This window comes from Monodelphis domestica, chromosome 2, assembly GCF_027887165.1.
Source record: "Monodelphis domestica isolate mMonDom1 chromosome 2, mMonDom1.pri, whole genome shotgun sequence".
In the NCBI taxonomy this organism is placed as follows: domain Eukaryota; kingdom Metazoa; phylum Chordata; class Mammalia; order Didelphimorphia; family Didelphidae; genus Monodelphis; species Monodelphis domestica.
The window spans coordinates 106,139,097-106,157,905 of record NC_077228.1 but is presented as its reverse complement, the minus strand read 5'-3'; the positions used below and the strand labels follow the sequence as shown (position 1 = coordinate 106,157,905).

At 40.6% G+C, this 18,809-nt stretch overlaps 1 protein-coding gene across 4 annotated transcripts in view; it reads left to right on the top strand.

Annotated features, from left to right (window-relative positions):
- CHIT1 (chitinase 1) overlaps positions 1-18,809 on the top strand; it is a 113,058-nt gene that overhangs the window by 58,247 nt on the left and 36,002 nt on the right. For 3 of the 4 annotated variants that reach the window (XM_056815753.1, XM_056815754.1, XM_056815752.1), the window contains one exon: positions 18,274-18,303. Coding sequence is in view for 2 of the 4 variants with exons in the window: in XM_056815752.1 (XP_056671730.1) it covers positions 18,274-18,303 (30 nt within the window). In the remaining 2 variants the exon portion in view is untranslated. Of the gene's footprint in view, positions 1-17,214; positions 17,519-18,273; positions 18,304-18,809 lie in introns of those variants that run through there. The other variant, XM_007481179.3, reaches the window with a different exon arrangement.

Here is an 18,809-nt window from a genome sequence, read left to right as displayed (position 1 = left end):
AAAGACAAAGGGAACCAAAATTAGGGAGTTTAAGGAACTCAGCCTGGGTCTCATGGCCAGGATAAAGCAGGACTAACTCTCCACCCTGATTTGCTTTCTATCTTTTGTCTGCCTTCACCTATTAGGGTTACTTGGGAGTTTTGTGGATTCCATCTTCATAGCATCTCTTCCATTAGTCCCCAGTTCTCCATTCACAGGCCACCAGGTGGCTCAGGTCCTCATTGCTCACTCACAAAGACTATTGCCTCCTAATGGGTCTTCCTGGTTTGAGTCTCTCCCCTCTCCAAATCACCCTTCCCATAGCTGCCAAATAAATATTTCTAAAGCAATGGCCAGGCCCTGTTACCCCCTCTGATCAAGAAACTCTATTTTGGACAGCATTTTTCTTTTTTCCTCAGGCTAAAGTTAGTTCAATACCTGCCTTGGATTTCCCTATTACAAAGTGATTAATGAAAGTGATTTCATGAAATAATTTAATGAAATGATTAAGGGAAAAAAAGAAGGTAAAACTCAAACTCCTCTGTTTTACATTTAGATTCCCTCACAGTATGATGGCTCCTTCCAGTTTAATGTCAAATTACTGGTCCTTGTGCACTCTACATTTCAACCAAACTCCAAAACCTCCAAATGTCAAGAGAAACTGAAAAAGCTCCCTAGCACTTTAGGTAGGTCTCCTGTGAGGAGCCTTATGGGAAAATCTTAACCAGTCAGAGAGGATGAGCAGGCACAAGGTGGTGCAGTCTATATCACTGAAGAGAATACTTACCTTGATAATATCACAAATTCATTTGAGTATTTGAGAAGATTTTGCATTTACTTATCTGAGCCATTGTGGTTCCCTTCCAACAGAAGCTCCTTGAAGTCAGAGACCATTTCATTTTTGTCTTTGTGTTCTCTTATATAGTACCTGTTGAATTTAATTAAATCTAAACATTGTGATTCCTATAGAAACTGCTATTTTGGAGAAGTTTCATAAGGATGGCTGGTATTGGGTAGAAAGGAGAATTATGAGGAAGTGTGGGTGGGGACATTTCTAGCCACAGCTATGGAGAACTTTTGCAATGGAATTGCTTTTGAAAATTGCTTGCCCCATGATGACTGGATGAGGAACTCATAGAAATAGGTTCAATATCCCCAAAGCCAATTTCTCAAGTCTTGTTCCAAGGGGGTAGGGTTGATTGGGAAAGAGCAATGTCTTGAGGCAGGAAGGAGAAGAAGGAATATGTGTGGTGTGATAGATCGCATGCTCAGAATCAGGAAGATCTAAATTCAAATGCTGCCTCAGCTCTCTCTTCTTTGTGAATATAGTCACTTAACTTCAATAAAGGAGGTTAATTTCCTCGCCTGCAAAATGGATCAACTAAAGCCTACTTCAATGAATTATTGTGGGACTCTGATGAGAATGTATGTATAGCAAGTCTGAAGGGACCAGAGCTCATCTGGAAATAATAATAAAACTAATAATAGTGATATTTACATATCATAATGTAGTATTTGATTTCTGGGGACATCTTCTATTACTGTCATCTTTTTGGTCTATCTGGAATCATTTTCCCTGAGAGATCTGCTTTTCTAATTTAAATTATTGATCATTTCTTTCCCTAAAATGGCTTTAAAATAATCTTGGTCTATGGACCTGTAAGATAACTTCACAATCCCCTTTCAAGAGGATGAGATACTTTCCAGGATCTGACTCTACATACACATACACATATAATCTGATGGTAACATGAGATCATGTTCCAATGCAGTGTATATTCTTTTACAATAATAATAGACTTGATATAGGATGTATGACTAGGTTTATCATTTAAGAATGCATTATGGGGGCAGCTGGGTAGCTCAGTGGATTGAGAGCCAGACCTAGAGATGGGAGGTCCTAGGTTCAAATCTGGCCTCAGACACTTCCCAGCTGTGTTACCCCAGACAAGTCACTTGACCCCCATTGCCTAGCCCTTACCACTCTTCTGCCTTGGAGCCAATACACAGTATTGACTCCAAGATGGAAGGTAAGGGTTAAAAAAAAAAGAATGCATTATAAGTCAACCAAATATACTCAACACATATGTATACAAGTTCCTGATCCAAGATCTAGTGGAGGTAGCTTATATCCTTTAAGCATGTAGGTCCAATGAAACAATATTGCAGTTACCTACACTATCTGCCATGACTATAGAAAGTTGCCATGCCAAAAAAAAAAGGAGTATGACAAAAAGGGGAATATGATCCCTTAGTCTGATTTCTACTCTATATAAGAATTATAGAGATAGCAAGTCAGAGTCAGAGCTAAGTGAGAATACTCTCTTTAAAAAATGATATGTCCTGCCAGGCTGAGTCAGAAGAGTCTTAACTCAGTCTTTGCTGAACAGCCACTTTTCTGACCCTCCCTTTAAACAACTCTCCCCACCTCTGCATTGACAATATCACTCCCACAGGGGTTGTTGACATCCATGAACACTGGCTTAACAACACTGCTCGGTGACTTGTTAGCACTTCCTTTGTAGTTTACCCACAATCAGACTCAAACATCAATTATAGTACCATAAGATTTAGTTGCTAATGGCAGGTCTCAATAGTCTAAGCTTTGGGGTATATAATATTGTAAGGGCTATCAGACATTTTGTGAACTAGTCCTTTAATACCAAATGTCAGATGTAAATCCATAAACAAACTAAAAATCATATTTAAAACTAACAAAACATAATAAGAGAAGAAAAATCAAAAGGAGAATCACTTCTCAAATCCTATTTAGCAATGTAATAGTTAAAATATGTATTTTAAAGAAATAGAATGATTATATGGAAGGTAAAGCCACTGTATCTCTAACATGGCCATCGTTTTCAGTAGGCATATACATAAGTTTTTCCCCCGATGAAAAACTGGCACAAGCTCTAGTACAAGAAAAAGAGAAGGTTATCCCACATCAATAAATATAAGGTACTGGTTTTACATGAGAACAATGAATCTAAGAATCCTTTTCTTCAGTTTTGGTGGTAGTTGGAGTAGTTAGCAACACTTGGAATGGACTTTACTAAGCAGGCGGAGTCCCACCAACTCATTGAAAGTTCTTTATATACACCTAATCTCTGGCATGGAGTGAGAAGTCCAAGGATCCTGCTTGTACTGCTGCCCCAGAGTCGTGAAGTTCACATAATCTGACCTGTAATTCCTGGATATAAGAAGCAACAGAGATGTCTCTCCCAGTAAGAATGTATATGCAAGAGAAAAATGTTTGGCCTGAATAGGGGGATGTTCAAAAAGTATTTCAAATGGCGAGACATGTCAATCTCCCTTGGGTCTGACATGCAGGTAAAATAGGGTTAAGGAAATGAGTCTCAGTGCTTAGTTTGCCAATTATGGTTTTAAGCTCTTTGTTCATATGTTCAACTTGTCCTGAGCTCTGGGGATGAGAGGGTGTAGGGAATTTGGAAATAATTCCAAAAGAAGAATAAATCTGTAGTAAAATGGAATGAGTAAAATGAATATCCTTATTAGAATAAAGGTTTGCAGGTGGGCCAAATCTGGGAACAATCTTCCTCAATAGCACTTTAGCAACAAAAACCACTGTGGCCTGAGTTCCAGAGTTCCACTATAACAAGATAAACTTTGTAATGTTCAACTTTAGGCATACTTATGAAATCAGTTTGCAAGTGTTCAAAAGATTGTGGAAGTCAGGAAATGCCCACCTTGGCTTGGAATGTATGCTGATTATATGTGTGCCTAGCAGGTAGGACAAGAGGCACTCACATGGGAGGCTCTATTGGTAATACCTGGGGCCACTCAGACTGTTTTAATGGAGTCCACAATCCTCCGAATACCAAAGGGGCCCCACCTGGGAACATATTTGATGGTAGAAGTGTCTGGGAAGTTGGTGTTTTCTCTCTGAGCCTCCCAAACTCCATTAATATACCTTGATTTAAATCTCTGCTTCCACTTCTTCACTTCCTGTTCATTATAAGAGAGAAATCAGAGTCAAAATGAGCTCAGTTCCTTCTAAGGCCACAAGCTTAACTGCAATGTCTGCCTGCTGATTTCACCTAAAGACAGGGCTGCTTCCTCCTGTATTGGCAGGGCAATGAACAATAGCCAAGGTTGTAGGTAGTTGAAGAGTCGACAGTTCTCTAATGATCTTTGGATTTTCAACAATATTACCAGTAGAAGTCAGAAAAGCCCACTGCATCCAGAGCAACCCAATAGCATAACAGATCTCCCAAACCTACCCAGAGTCCATAAAAATTATTCCTTTCTTGGGGGCAGTTGGGAATCTCAGTGGATTGAGAGCCAGGCTAAGAGACAGGAGGTCCTTGGTTCAAATCTGGCCTCAGACATTTCCTAGGTGGGCAAGTCACTTCACCCCCATTGCCTAGCCCTTACTGCTCTTCTGTCTTAGAACCAATACACAGTATTGATTCTAAGATGGAAGGTGAGGGTTTAAAAAAATACAATCCTTTCTTTCCTTTAGCTCTCATACAGCTTTATCTCAAGGCAAATAGTTTTGCTTTCTGGGTGCTAAAACATGAAGATAACAAAGCTACCCAGATGATATCATGGTCTGATACAACTGTGACACCAGTTTGGCATGTGCCATCCCTTATAAAAGAAGAACCATTAGTGTAGAGAACTAAATCAGGATTTTTTTTTTTTTAATCCTCACCTTCCGTCTTGGAGTCAATACTGTGTATTGGCTCCAAGGCAGAAGAGTGATAAGGGCTAGGCAATGGGGAATAAGTGACTTGCCCAAGGTCACACAGCTGGGAAGTGTCAGAGACCAAATTTGAACCTAGGACCTCCCATCTCTAGGCCTGACGCTCAATCCACTGAGCCACCCAGCTGCCCTAAATCAGGATTTTCTAAAGGGGAATCCAAGAGATCATTTTGAGGCTTCTCAACTATGTCCACTAAAGATGCACAATCATGTGGTGGTTCTCTAGATACAAGCAAATCAGGAATCAATGTTGCAGGATTAAGAATTGAACAGTGTTTAAGGGTGATATTTTCATTCCCTAACAAAGTTATTTCATTTCTAGCAAACCTTTGGTCTGAAAATGACTGTTTTATGTCAAGGTGGTAATGCCTCGACTTCATGGGAACAGAGAATCATTAAAGGAGTACCCAAGATTATATATGAAGTCTTTTCTACTGGGAGATCAATATATTGATCTAAAGCAAAACCCTTAAAAATGTAGTAGCTAAGTCCTGCTGAAAAATTTGAGAGAATAATGTTAGGCACTCTATATAACTCTGAGACAATTTAGTCCATGTCCATTAGGAACCTTTCCAGGTAAAAGTGAATACTTTCCTAGAATGTATATATATATGGGAATGGTGGGATCTGGGAGGGGGGGGGGAGTGTTGGGTGGGTGGGTAGAAGCAGAACAGAAGTCTAGCACCAGAAAATATGTAGCTCCACTAGGGATTGAGGAGATGATGGTTGCAGGATTTGGAACCACTGATTGCCTAGGTATAATATATAAATTTAACTGTACACAGATCTTGTACAAATTGATAAATAGACTTCCCACTAGGCCTGGCTTAGGCTTTTTTTACCCAGAGAATTGGCAAATTATATCCAGATTTGCATGGAATTATTATCCCTTGCTCAATCAATTGCTTCCTTCATAAAAGGGTACTGAGGAATGAAAGATGTCTAAATCTAAACAGCATTAATTGACTTAAGCAGGCTTGCATCAGAAGAGGACAAAGCCCAGAGAGATTCAAGGATGTCTGCTGGAATTTCAAAGGAAGGGGCTACTATCTCCTGGTGGTCAGGAAGAAGAACTGGGAATAAAATCCTAGAATCTTGAAGCAATTGTAAGGACAAAGCCAACAGGAGAACATAATGTTGTAGCCCTAAATTTATGTAAAAGATCTCTCCTAAGAGAAGATCATAGGGAAGTCAAGCATCAGGAGAAATAAGTATTCTATTGACAAATCCCCATGGACACAAGATGAGGAGAAAGCTTACAAATATTTTGAGGCCTCCCTGACACTCTGACCACATTTAAGGACCCAATGGAGGTACATTGAGAATCAAGTTTGCCCACTAAGAGTAATTTGGAAGCCCCAGTGTGGAAGAAGCAATCATAATAAGTGTCCTCTACCTTAAAGGTTACATGAGACTCTTTATTAGAAGAGAGGAGCAGACTGGAATAATGGGGAACAGAGAGGATCATGAGCAGGAATGGAAAAATCACCACATTCAGATTTTAAAGCTCCTCTCCCTCTCACAAATTATCAAAATCATAATTCTTCTCATGATTCCTCTGGTATCCCCCACAATGACTGTAGTTCCCTCGAGGAGTACCATGGTCATCATCATGAGAAACACAAGCCCTATTGGAGTCTCTGGCATTCCATTTCCTATTTCTAAACTCCTGATTCTTCCTCCTACAATTTATTGCTACATAACCTGGCCTACTGTAAACCTTAAAATTCACACATTTTTCTGCAGTCACACTACTGCAGAAAAAAAACAGTCTTGACCTTCTAGATTTAGGGATGTTATCAGTTGCCTGAATCAGAGTCTTCTCATCAGGGAGCTTTGAGTTCTACAACTGTATTAAATAGGAGCCAAGATGTCTCTCTTTCTCTGTCCAATTTAAAATTTCCTAATTTCTCCTTTTCACCTTTTTTTCCTTTTCCTCTCTTTCACACCCTTTAAAAACAAATATAGCTCCACATGTCAACTGTTCTATATTCATAATAGCCCAGCATGGACAATGCTTGTGAAAATATTCTTTTATTTTGGGGGAGGAGTGGTTCACAAAAATGGTGATGTATGATGTGACAAAGGCAAGGGAATAAGGAGTAGCATCTGTTAAGAAATAAGCTTCAGGATGGCTGTCTACTGGCTTCCATTTTCCAAATGGCTCAGTGAGGGCAAGGGAAAGATACCTGGGTATTATGGTAACCATCCCACATGGCAGCTAGTATATCAGGCCATGACTAGGCAAGTGTGTACCTGGGCTCCTGCTTCCTCTGTTTATTCTTTCCTGATCCTAGGTGAATGGCTAGCCTGAGGACCTTTTGAGTTTGAAAAGTCTGGAGCTGAATGGCAGCAATGGGAGAATCTCTGGAAACTCCTGGGGCACTCATTTTTCTTTTTTAAAAAGCTCTTACCTTCCATCTTAGAATCAATTCTATGAATTGGTTGCAAGACAGGAGAGTGGTAGGGCTAGGCAATGGGGATTAAGGGATTTGCCCAGGGTCACATATTTGCACCCAGGACCTGCCATCTATGGGTGTGGCTCTCAAGCCACCAACCCACCTAGCTGCCCCTTTCTGGGGGCACATTTTTTGAGAGAGGATGGCCACCCCAAAGTAAAGGACTATTCCAAACCTGGCCCTGTAAACAGTTGTTTTGACAGCATCTCATCCAAAAGAAATGTAAAATGTCTGATTAAGTCTAGCAAAATTGCCATATGTTCTTCTGAGACTTAAATATTAGCCTCCCAGGAGACTATTCTGTTGTCGTTCATTTGTTTCAGTCACGTTTGACTCTTCACGACCCTGTTTGGGGTTTTCTTGACAAAGATGTTGGAATGATTTGCCATTTCCTTTTCCAAATCATTTTACAGATGAGGAACTGAGGCAAATAGGGTTAGGTGACTTGTCCAGGGCCATCCAGCTGGTAAGTATCTGAGGCCACATTTGATGCCACATCTGTAGGGACCATCTTCCTCATCCAGGCTTTTTATCTCTCTTAGCGCCTAGCACAATAATCTGTATAAAGATGCTTTCTGGGTTAACAAATACACAAATGATGGCAGATGTGGGGTTTTATTGGTTTTATTAGGGAGCTCCTAATAAAGAAACTCTCAGTGAAAAGGAAAAAATCCATCCAACTGGTAAGTAACTGAGGCCAGATGAGGCTTCCTGGCTCCAGGCACAGCGCTCATTCCATTATGATACCTAGTATAGTAAGGACTGTAAATTGTCACTGAGACCTGCTAATGTGCAATGTGAGTCTTTAAAGCTGAGCATTTCTTTTTGTATGTAGGAATAAATATCTACACTATGCCTGACTTGTACTGTGCACTGAGGAATCCCTCTTTTTACTTCCTCAATTTTTGAGAACTTCTCCACTTGTGATCTGTAATTTAATCAATTATAAGTAAAAACATCCTGGGGACCTGGGATGGAGGCACTTAAGAAACCTGAGTGTGAAAAAAAGGGAATCTAACCCTCTCTAATTAGAGAGAAGCTAAACCCAGTTCACAGAGTATGCCTAGGATTGGAGAGAAACAATGCCAGAACACCTGAGCCAGGTCCTAGATTCAAATCTGGCCTCAGGCACTTCCTAGCTGTGTGACCCTGGGCAAGTCACTTAGCCCCCATTGCCTAGCCCTTATGACTCTTCTATCTTGTAATCAATACACAATATTGATTCCAAGATGGAAGATAAAGGTTTTAAAAAAGGAATGCCCCAAGAATCTCCAGAGTCTGGTCCCCTTCTGCCATTCAGCTCCAGCAGAAATTCCTCCAGGCTAGATATGTAAGAATATGATCAAGATCCATTATAATTATTACAGGAACCTTTCCATGATAATAGAGATCTCCCAGAGGAAGTAGAGGCTTGTTGAAGCAAAGGTGGGGAGGAGAGGGGTAAGGAGAAGTATCCTTGTCATTTGAGAAGCCTTGGGAAATTTCCAGACAAATCACTCAAAAGATACTCATAGCCACTTGAGAGTCATGCCCCTTTCCTTAAGGGTCATTGAATTGTTGTTCCTCATGTGTGCATATGTACTTGTCCCCTCAGCCCCTTCCTCACCTGGGGCACCACCAGGGCAGGGTCTCTCACATCTGCACCCCTAGCCTACCATTGTGTTCTACCCATAGCAGGTGCCTGTTCATGAGCCAAATACCCTCTGAGTTACCTTAAGTAAGTTTCCTAAAGGCCATCCGTCCCTGCCCTCCAAGAGTTTAGAGTCTCCTGGGTGTGGGGTGGTATTAGATTCCTTGCTGAAAGTTAGAGAAACTTCATGGAAGAGCCAGGTGAGCTCATAAATAATAACAGCAATGGGATCTATATTATTTTTAAATCCTCATCTTCTGTCTTAGAATAGTGAGTAGGTATCAATTCCAAGACAGAAGAGTGGTAAGAGCAAGGCAATTGAGGTTAAATGACTTGCTCAGGGTCACGAAGTTCCCAGGTCCACTCTCTAACCATTCAGGTGCCTCATTGCCCCTATTTGGCAATTTTAAGGGAAGACTTGAGTGTCTTAACTGGAGACTAGGTACCAGGGGGAGGCAGGAACAGTGAAGGAAGTATACTAAGACTGAATAAATTGTGGTATCTCTGATACATTCAGACTAACACAGCCTCTCATACTCAGGCTAAGACCAACTCTGCCTAACTGAGGCAAGGAAGCACAAGGAAGAGATATAACTAGGGCATCACCAGAGAGCCTCAGGTACATTGGACTTCAGGCCATTGGGAGGGAAAGGGGCAGGTACTGAGCTCAAGTAGCACATCAGGCTCTGGACAACTCAATGGGTAGAACTTTGGGACAGCTTTTGTGTTGTTGTTTTTAACAAAGTTTGGAGTCCAATTCAGATAGAAAATAGTAAGCTTCATAGCCTGGAAGATTTCAAGAATTATTAACTAAAAATTCCAGAAATGGAGCATTCTAGAGAAGGGAGAGGACAGAAGGGTCTAGAATCCTAGGCTGAAGGAAAGAACTTGCATGATCATTAGCAACTTGTTGGATAAAGAAAAACTAGGACAGAAAACTATAATATAAAGGGACAAACATGTACAAATATAAGTAAATGCAAGCCATTTGAGTAGGCAGAGAATATTAAAAACTGGAAAGATGAGGGAAAGTTTCACAGAAGAGGTGGCATAGGAACTGAGACTTAAAGAAAAAAGATTCTGAGGGTCCAAGGTGGGAAAAGAATGTGTTTTAGACTTTGTACAAAAGCACGGTGGTGGGAGATGGAAGTCTGAAGAATACTAGTAGTCCAGTTTGATTAAAATGGGAGAATTCTAGCATTACAAATTTAGAACTGGAAGGCACCTTTGAGGTCTGTTAATCCTGTTAACTTGGAAATAACACAGAACTATTAAATAGTCAGAAAAACCAAGTCTTTAATCAAGATAGGGATAAGTCCAATTTGGCCCTTTACTCAGAGTCGGCGCCACAACCCTTTCAGGGTGCAAACCCTGGACTCTGGGGATGTTATCCCTAGGGAGCGCCACAACGCTAGATGACAACTCCGAGGAACAAAAGAACTTGGGGAACCTATATATACCCTTTGGGGAGTCCAGGGGCAGGGAAAGATGATTGACATCGCTATGGCTACAAGGAAAATGGGAGTGTTCAAACTACACTGACGAGATACAGTCAAGCTAGAAGCTAGGGTGCAAGAGAAGGGGGCTGCTTACAAAGTTAATAAGGGATGGTTCATGCCCATGTGTGACCTTCCGGAGAGAGGTTTTAATACAATAGGGGAAGCTACCTAAAACAAAGAATGCCCTTAGCATATGCTTATCTCACCCAACCAGGCATATCATTTCCCTTCAGGGTAGATTCTTATGGAAACAGGGAACAAATACAAGCTTTGGGCTCTCCAATCTACAAGCTAAATCTAAAATTGGGGTTCATCAGATCCCACTAGGCCACAAGTTTGGGATTCCTAGATTCCATGTTGACAATCCAAAGACTTTATTTTGCTGATGAGGGGACCGAGGTCCAGAGATGGTAACTGACTGGATTAGTATCACATAAATAGTAAGAGAGAACTAGAATAGGAATTTGTCTTCTGACTTTAAATACCTTTTTTGGTTTGTGGTGGGGAATAAAGTAAAATGAGAGGAAAGATAGGTGGGAGTCAGATTATGGTGCATATGCAGTGGTCCCCCCTTTTCCAAGGTTTCACTTTTCAGCTACCCTTGGTCATTCCAGGGGAAGAAGAGAAAAAGGAAGGGGGCTGCTGCCAAATGATGGAGGGGGCTGGTACATGGTTTAAGGACAAGTGGAAGCTGGACCAGGCACAGATGGAAGACAGACCCATGGATGGGCAGACAGGTAGGCAGCAGGGGGTAGAGTGGGGCAAAAGTCTCCTCTTTCTATGCAGGAGGTCTGCCAGCTGATGCCATCTCTCTGCAATCCTGCTTTCACTTGGAGAATTTGGTTTTAGGATGTGTGGAGTGTGTGTGTGTGTGTGTGTGTGTGTGTGTGTGTGTGTGGTTGGGTTGAGAAGCTGCTGAGCTCTGAGTTCAGGGCAGGAGCAGGAAGAGACAATGCAGCACTATTCAGTAAACATAGGTGTTAAAAATTAAAGTGAGAATTGTCCTTGGTTTCAGGCATTCACTGGAGGGTCTTGGATAATATCCCCCCACAGATAAGTGTGTGTGTGTGTGTGTGTGTGTGCGCGCGCGCGCGCGCGCACACATGTGGGTCTGTTATACAATATTGCAATGTACTTTTTATTATTATTGTATTTAATGGTGGCAGTATCTTACTGCGTGTTTAATTTCTTGATTAGACTTTATTATACATATGTACAAGAAAATCACGCTATATATGGGATCACTTTCAACCATCCACAGTAGGTCTTCTATCCAGTGGGTGGGGGAGTGGGATACTGCATTTTCTTCTAGAAATAACAGAGACTCCAAAGGTTCTTGAGCAGAATAATAGCATGGACAGACTATGCTATAGGAGATTTGTTGGCAGATGTGTGAAGGATTGACTGGAGAGAAGACAGATTGGAAGGAGGAAAGGAAATTAGGAATTTATTGTGAGAATCTATGTGAGCTGGGAGGAGGACTGGAATGAAGTTGGTGGTTGGGTAAGTGGAGAAAAGGGACAAAGGTCATAAAGGGCAAGGGAGAGATATTAGTGGGGGCATCAAGGAGATGTGGAGGAAGAATCAACAAGACTTGGCCATTGGTTAGATAATAGAGAATTCAGAATAGATAAGAGGCCATGCTAGGGTCAGTGAACTCTGGGGCAAGCTGAGTTCTACTTTAATGGTGACTGCTTAGAACTGTAGTCTGTGAGAGAAGCTTCTCCTTTTCTTTTTATCCAAAGGTACTTTATTTTCCCAAGTACAAATAATAATGATTTTCAACATACGTTTTCCAAAATTATAAGATCCAAACTCTCTTCCTCTGTTCCTTCCCTACCCCCCCAATCAAAGCTGATCAATAATTTAATTTGGGCCATACATGTATTATTGTGCAAAACACATTTCCATATTGGTCAATGTTGAAAGAGCACACTCATATGAAACCAAAACCCCAAAATAAAGTTGAAAATACACTGATGTGAAAGAGAGTCCTCTTTGATCCATATCCAACCAACTCCACAGTTCCTTCTCTGGAGGTGGAGAGCATTCCCATCATAAGTCTTTCAGGATTGTCCCAGATCATCACATTGCTGAGAGTAGCCAAGTTTTCACAGATAATCATCATCCAACATTGTTGTTAGTATGTACATGTTCTTCCAGTTCTGCTTATTTCACTCTGCATCAGTTCATGTAGATCTTTTGCAGCTTTTTTCTGAAATAATCTTTCTTATCATTTCTTATAGCAAGAGAAGCTTCTTAAAGATAGCTGCCATCCAAGAACCATAAGGAAAGCTAGAAAGTTTAGTTGAGACACCATCCTTGTCCTCAAAGAATTTACAAGTCTCATGGAGGGTAGAAAGTAAAGAAGAAATAATTTAAATAATTCTAATGCACAATGGTTCTTTTTTTAATAAAGGTATTTTACTCTATCAATTACATATAATAACAATCTTCTACATAAGTTTTCTGGAGTTATAAGATCCAAATTGTCTCCCTTCCTCCCTCCCTTTCCCTTTCCCAGCGATGATGAGCAATTTATACATGTATTATCATGCGAAGCATAATTGGTTCATTATTTCAATGCATTTTTCATTGTAGTTCAGTCTTTTCAGTCCTGTCTAACTCTTCTTGACCCAATTTTGGATTTTCTTGGTAAAGTTACTGAAATGGTTTGCATTTCCTTCATCAGTTCATTTTACAATTGAAGAAATAGAGGCGTATAGAGGTTAAGTGATTTGCCCAGGGTCACAAAGTTACTGTCTGAGGCTAGATTTGAACCCAGGTCTTCCTGACTCCAGACTTGGTACTCTCTTCATTGTGCCATGTAGCTGCCCATTTCAATGCCTAGTTGATCTTATTGATATGGTTATTTCCTCTTTTGATGCAGAATATATTCATCTATGAAATGTATAACAAAATTTTGCATAATATATTTGTTAGAGAATGACATCTTCCACTTTATTTCCTTTGTGAGATTTTTATTGTATGTGACATATATGTCTTCTGTCACAACATGAGCAATATAGAATTTTGTCCTGGAAATGCAAAATCTGAATTGGACGTATATATATATTGCATGAAAACATTGCTATAACTCATATCAGACTATTTATTGCCTTGGAGAGAGGGGAAGGGAGGAAGGGAGAAAGTCTGAATCCTAAAATATCAGAAAACAATTGTCAAAAATTGTTTCTACAAGTAACTGAAAAATTTAAGAAATTAAATTAAGAAAAAATAAGAAATTAAAAATTAAGAAACAAAGTGCTGCATGTAGGGTGAATATTAAAAGTAGGGATGACTTTCTGCAGCTAGACAGGGATTCTTAAAGATCTAGGGGGGTTTAATGGGCTGCAACTTCCAGGCGAGCTAGCAATATGATGTAGAAGTCAGAAAGGTAGCACTGTCTTAAGCTACTTCAACAGAAACATAGTGTCCTCAGTCACTTCTGAACCATGCCATCTACACTCTGGATAATCTACTCATCCCCCTTCTGTTGATGGGGGTGATCTTTCACTTTATTTTGCCTAGAACTAGGCCACCACAACACTTCTTAGCTATTCCCAAAATATTCTATCACACCTGTGCCCTACCTCCTTTCTAGCTTCCCTTGAAACTCAGTGGATAGAAGGCAGAGCCTGGAGTCATTCATTCAAAAAGTGAGATACAAATCTAACTTTGCTCAGCCCTATTCAGACAATATTTGGAATACTGTATTGGACCCCAGATATCACTTTTAAAAAGTTGATATATTGGAGCAGACTAAGAGAAGGAAAATCAGAATTGTGAGAACAATAGAGACCTTAACAGTATTAGGACTGGAGGCGATGATGCTGGAGAAAAAAGAACTGAGAAGGGATATGATAGCTATTTTCAAGAATTTATTGAAGAGAATATTCTTCTATTCTATTGGAATAGAAGAAAGGCTAGATTTCTTTGGCTTGGCCTCTATAGGACACAATGGGGATCAATGAGTTCAGTCCCAAGTACTCTAATTGTCCAGCAGTGGAATGGGGTGGAAGATAGTGAGTTCTCCATTATTAATAGTATTTAAGCAGAGGTCAATCACTTCTCCAAGATGTAGAAAGAAAGGAACTCATTGGATTAGGTCATCATGGAGGTCCTTTCCAAATCTAGGACTGAATTCTAAAGAAACTGAGAAGGAAAAATTAGAGAGATAGGAAGAAAGCTTTGAGAGAAATAAAAGTGCCTAAAGTCAAGGGAGAAAAGGGCATCTAGAAGAAGGGTGAGATTAACAGTATTAAATGCTCCAAAGGTGTTGGGGAATTACAGGCCCTGAAAAATAGGCTATTGAATTGCATGGTTATGTAGTTACTGGTGATCTTTTAGAAGGTAATTTCAGGAGAGCTATGAAGAACAAGGTCTCAGGAGAGGTTGAGTGATAAGGAAATGCTTAGAAACTAGGTTCAGTTTTTTATTTTTCTCTAGAAGTTTGCTAGCAAAGGGATGAGGTGATATATAGAAGCTCAAGAATGTTTTTTGAGAGAAAGGGGCAGACAAGAAAGATAGATACACACACAGAGGCAGAGAAAAGAGAGAGAAGCAGAGACAAGAGAGAGGCAAAGAAAAGAGATAAAGAGAGGAAAACAGAGAGAGAGAGAGAGAGAGAGAGAGAGAGAGAGAGAGAGAGAGAGAGAGAATGAAGGTCCATGAGAAAGAAAAGAAGATTGCTAAAAGATTGAGGGGTCAGGATGCCACTTCTTCTGTGACAGAAGGGAAGGAGGAAGTGAAGAGGAAGACTGAAACACATTTAGGCATGGAGGGGATTTAACAAAGCTCTTCTCCAATGGCCTCTGGCTTCTTTGTGAACAAGAAAATTTAGATCATCTGTTTTAAGTAGATGGTGGAAGGTGTGCAGTTGAGGACTTTTGTAGAAAGAAAGCAGCCTCTAGTGAATGAACTGTGAATGACCTAGCTGAGATTATACAATATAAATTCTAAGTGGATAAAAATAGCTTAATTTGTGATTTTTCTCCAGAAATTCTCAGTAACCTAGGAATAGAATTGGAGAAACCTCCAGAAATCTCCAACCTACTGAAGGTTAATAAAGGATCAATCAAATAGTCAACGAATGAGGATTTTTAAGTCCTGAATATGTGCCAGGCACTAGGGATAAGGTTGAACATTCACAGGTTGAGAACAGCGGAAGTTCGAGGGGGTTAGAGATCCAAAGGTAGCAGCAAGTGAATGATGAAGATGGTCAGACAGGAGTTTGAGGTTTGGTTTAGAAGTAAATGAAGTTAGAGTTATGGAGATGGACTGGTAGAATACAGTTGGGTCAAGAAACCAAAGGTCCCAATAAGAGTAAAAGGCAGAATCTGTGTGCCTTTGAGAGACTTGGAGAGATCAAGAAGGGCCTTCAGTTACCAGCTGGAAAGTGTTTTCCAAGAGGACTGTAATGTCTTTGTTTGGATAGCCCAAGCTTTTTTTTTTTCCTTCTTGGGTTCTGGTTCTGGTTCTGGTTCTGAGGAGAGTATCAGAGATGGAATAATTCTTTCCTGAGAACCAAGTCTCCTGATACTCCCTAAAGTGCTCCTTCTCCTCTCCTTTGGACTTATTCTACAGAATTAGCCATTTTGGCATGCAGGCAAATGCCCCACCATATGCTAAACTAAGGTAAAATTATGACAGAAACTGAGTTTATTTTCTTCTTTCCCTATACCCACCAACATGACAGATGTTCCAAGCATGCCTTCTCCAATTAGCAACTCCTTCTTTAAGTTCTCCTTCTCCTTCATGGAAATCCATCTGTCTTATGTCCTAGTTCCATAGGTAATGCTAAATGTTAAGAGACTGGGTATTTGGGGAGAGGCATTTTATCTCTGATTTTATTGGGATAGGAAACTTCCAGATGAAGAAACTCCCTCTATAATGTGTAGACCATTTCACCCTGGAGAACTGTGTTCTAATTCCTCCTTCATCATTAGTTCACAGAACCAGTCTTGGTTGATCTGAGACCCAACTGTGGACACAATAGTAAGGAAGGAAGGAAATAAAATATTATAATGTGCTACTATGTGCTAGGCTCTGTGTTTAAGGCTTTTTACAAACATTTCATTGGACAAAGGAGAGTATATGAAAGTAGTTTTTAAGATTTTGTCAGGGAGTTCTTGAGATCCCTTCTAGGGAACTCCTTGCTGACTGCTTTTAACTCATGGTTAAACTCATGGACTTGCTCATGGTCACACAGCTGGGAAGTGTCTGAGGCCATATCTGAATCTGAGCCTGGCTCTCTATCCACTGAGACACTGAGCTGCATTTTTAAACATGATTCTGAAAAGGGGACCCATAAGTTTCACTAAACTGCCAGTGGGGTCCGTGACATTCATAAAAAGTTTTAAATCCCCACTCTAACAAAGTCCCACTAGACCCTCTAGCTTCTACTGCCTCCAAGAATGAGCACCCCTTTGGCCTGTCAATAGGCATCAAATTTTCTTTCACAGAGTCAGACTCTGTGAAATCCTCCAGATTGCCCTCTGTTTCTCTTGTTTTTTTTTTTACAGAGAGGGAAATGAAGGACCAAAGAAACAAAATTACATCCCTGAGATAGAGACCCAGCAAGTGGGAAACAACTTTGGGACAAGAATTCACATTTTCTGTCATCCAGTCCAATTATCTTTCCACTTGTACTATCTATTATTTGAGCTAAAATACACACAATACACACCTAGAGACAGAGACAGAGATAGAAAGACAGACAGACAGACAGATAGACAAACAGAGAGAGAGAGAGAGAGAGAGAGAGAGAGAGAGAGAGAGAGAGAGAGAGAGAGAGAGAGAGAGAGAGAGAGAGAACAGAGTCACTCTTATTTGGCAGAATGTTTAGAAATTATTCTTCTCTTTCCATTACACACACACACACACACACACACACACACACACACACTCACACTCCATTTGGCAATACCAACCACAGCTGGCATTAGTTGGTTGCCCAGCTTGCATCTTTTTATTTTTCTAGAGAAATGAGGATTTCCAAAGGTCATTGTGTCAAAGCTTTACCCAATCACTGCCATTTAATTCCTGGCCTCCTTCAGCTTTCCATTTCATTGCTGGTCTTTCTGATTTCAACATACCTGGGCTAGGGAGGTACAGACACCAATAAAAGGAAACAGGCCTTGAGGGAAGGACATAAATCAGCAGTAGAGAAGGGCTTGAGCCTGGTCTTGAGCTGCCAACATGGGACAAGCAACAATGTGGACAGGTAAGTCAGTATTGGGGTAAGCAGAAGGATTAAGGGATTGGAAGCAATATGGCCAGAGAAAGAGTAGAGGACAATGTGATGACTAATTCAGGGATTGCTCACAACCTTTTTGCCTTGTTGTTAGTCTCATTGGAAGGAAGAAACAGCATGGCACAATGCAAACCAATCCTTGGTTTGGCTTCAAAGGACAGTTCTGTATTCAAGTCTCTCTTTCGTCATTCACTCTCTGTATGATTTTGAGGAAGTGACAATCCCTCAAGATCAATCAATCCCTCTTTTTATAGATGTGGAAACTTGGGATCCAGAGAGTTAATGCCCAATGTCACACAGGTGATACAGAGCACAGCTATTTATTTTATTTTATTTATTTATTTATTTTAACCCCTTACCTTCCATCTTGGGGTCAATACTGTGTATTGGTTCCAAGGCAGAAGAGTGGTAAGTGTTGGCAATGGGGGTCAAGTGACTCAGAGCACAGCTGTTTAGACTGAAATCTTCTGACACTAAATTTGGGGGTGTTTCCATCAGGCTGTAGCATATCATGCTGTCCCTTATTGATCTCCCAATACTTCTCTGTCTGTCTCTAACTCTGACTCGGTGTTTCCTGTCTCTTTCTCTCTCACACCCTCTCTTACACATTCTTTCTCTCTCCCTGATTATTTTTCTGACTTATTTGACTCTCTCTTTCTCTCTCTGTCTCCACTGCTTTTCTCACCCTCTCTTACTCACACACTCTCTCTCTTATATTTCTTTAGGTTTGATTCTTCTGCTGTTGCTTCAATACAGTAAGTAGACAATTTCCCTGGACCAACTACTTAAATTCCATCAATTCTTTCCCTAAGATCGCTAAACACCGTATCAAGAATACAAGCCACCCCCCACCCCCCACCTCCATAGCAAAGGCCATCCCTTCACTGGATCGCTACAGAAACTTCTCTTCAAAAAGTTCAGACTTCTTTGGTCTGCCTATGTGATCTTACACCCAATAGTTCAGCTGCCCTGGGAGGGCAATGAAGGATGATCCCTCATTATGCAAAGAGAGAAACAGAAGCAAAGACAGGTTGAATGAATAATCCAAGGTCACACAGCACATCTGTGCCAAATGACACTGTTCCTTCATCCAGAAGAGGAAAGGAAGTGGATTTAGTAGCCAGTTCAGAGGTGCAGCCAGAAGGCAGCTCAAGTGCTTTAACCCTCCTATAGCCCTGAGTTCTAGGGATGGCTCTTGTTATACTTCCTGTTAATGGCTTTGAGATTAATTTCTCTTACTCTAATTCCTGCTCTCCTTCCT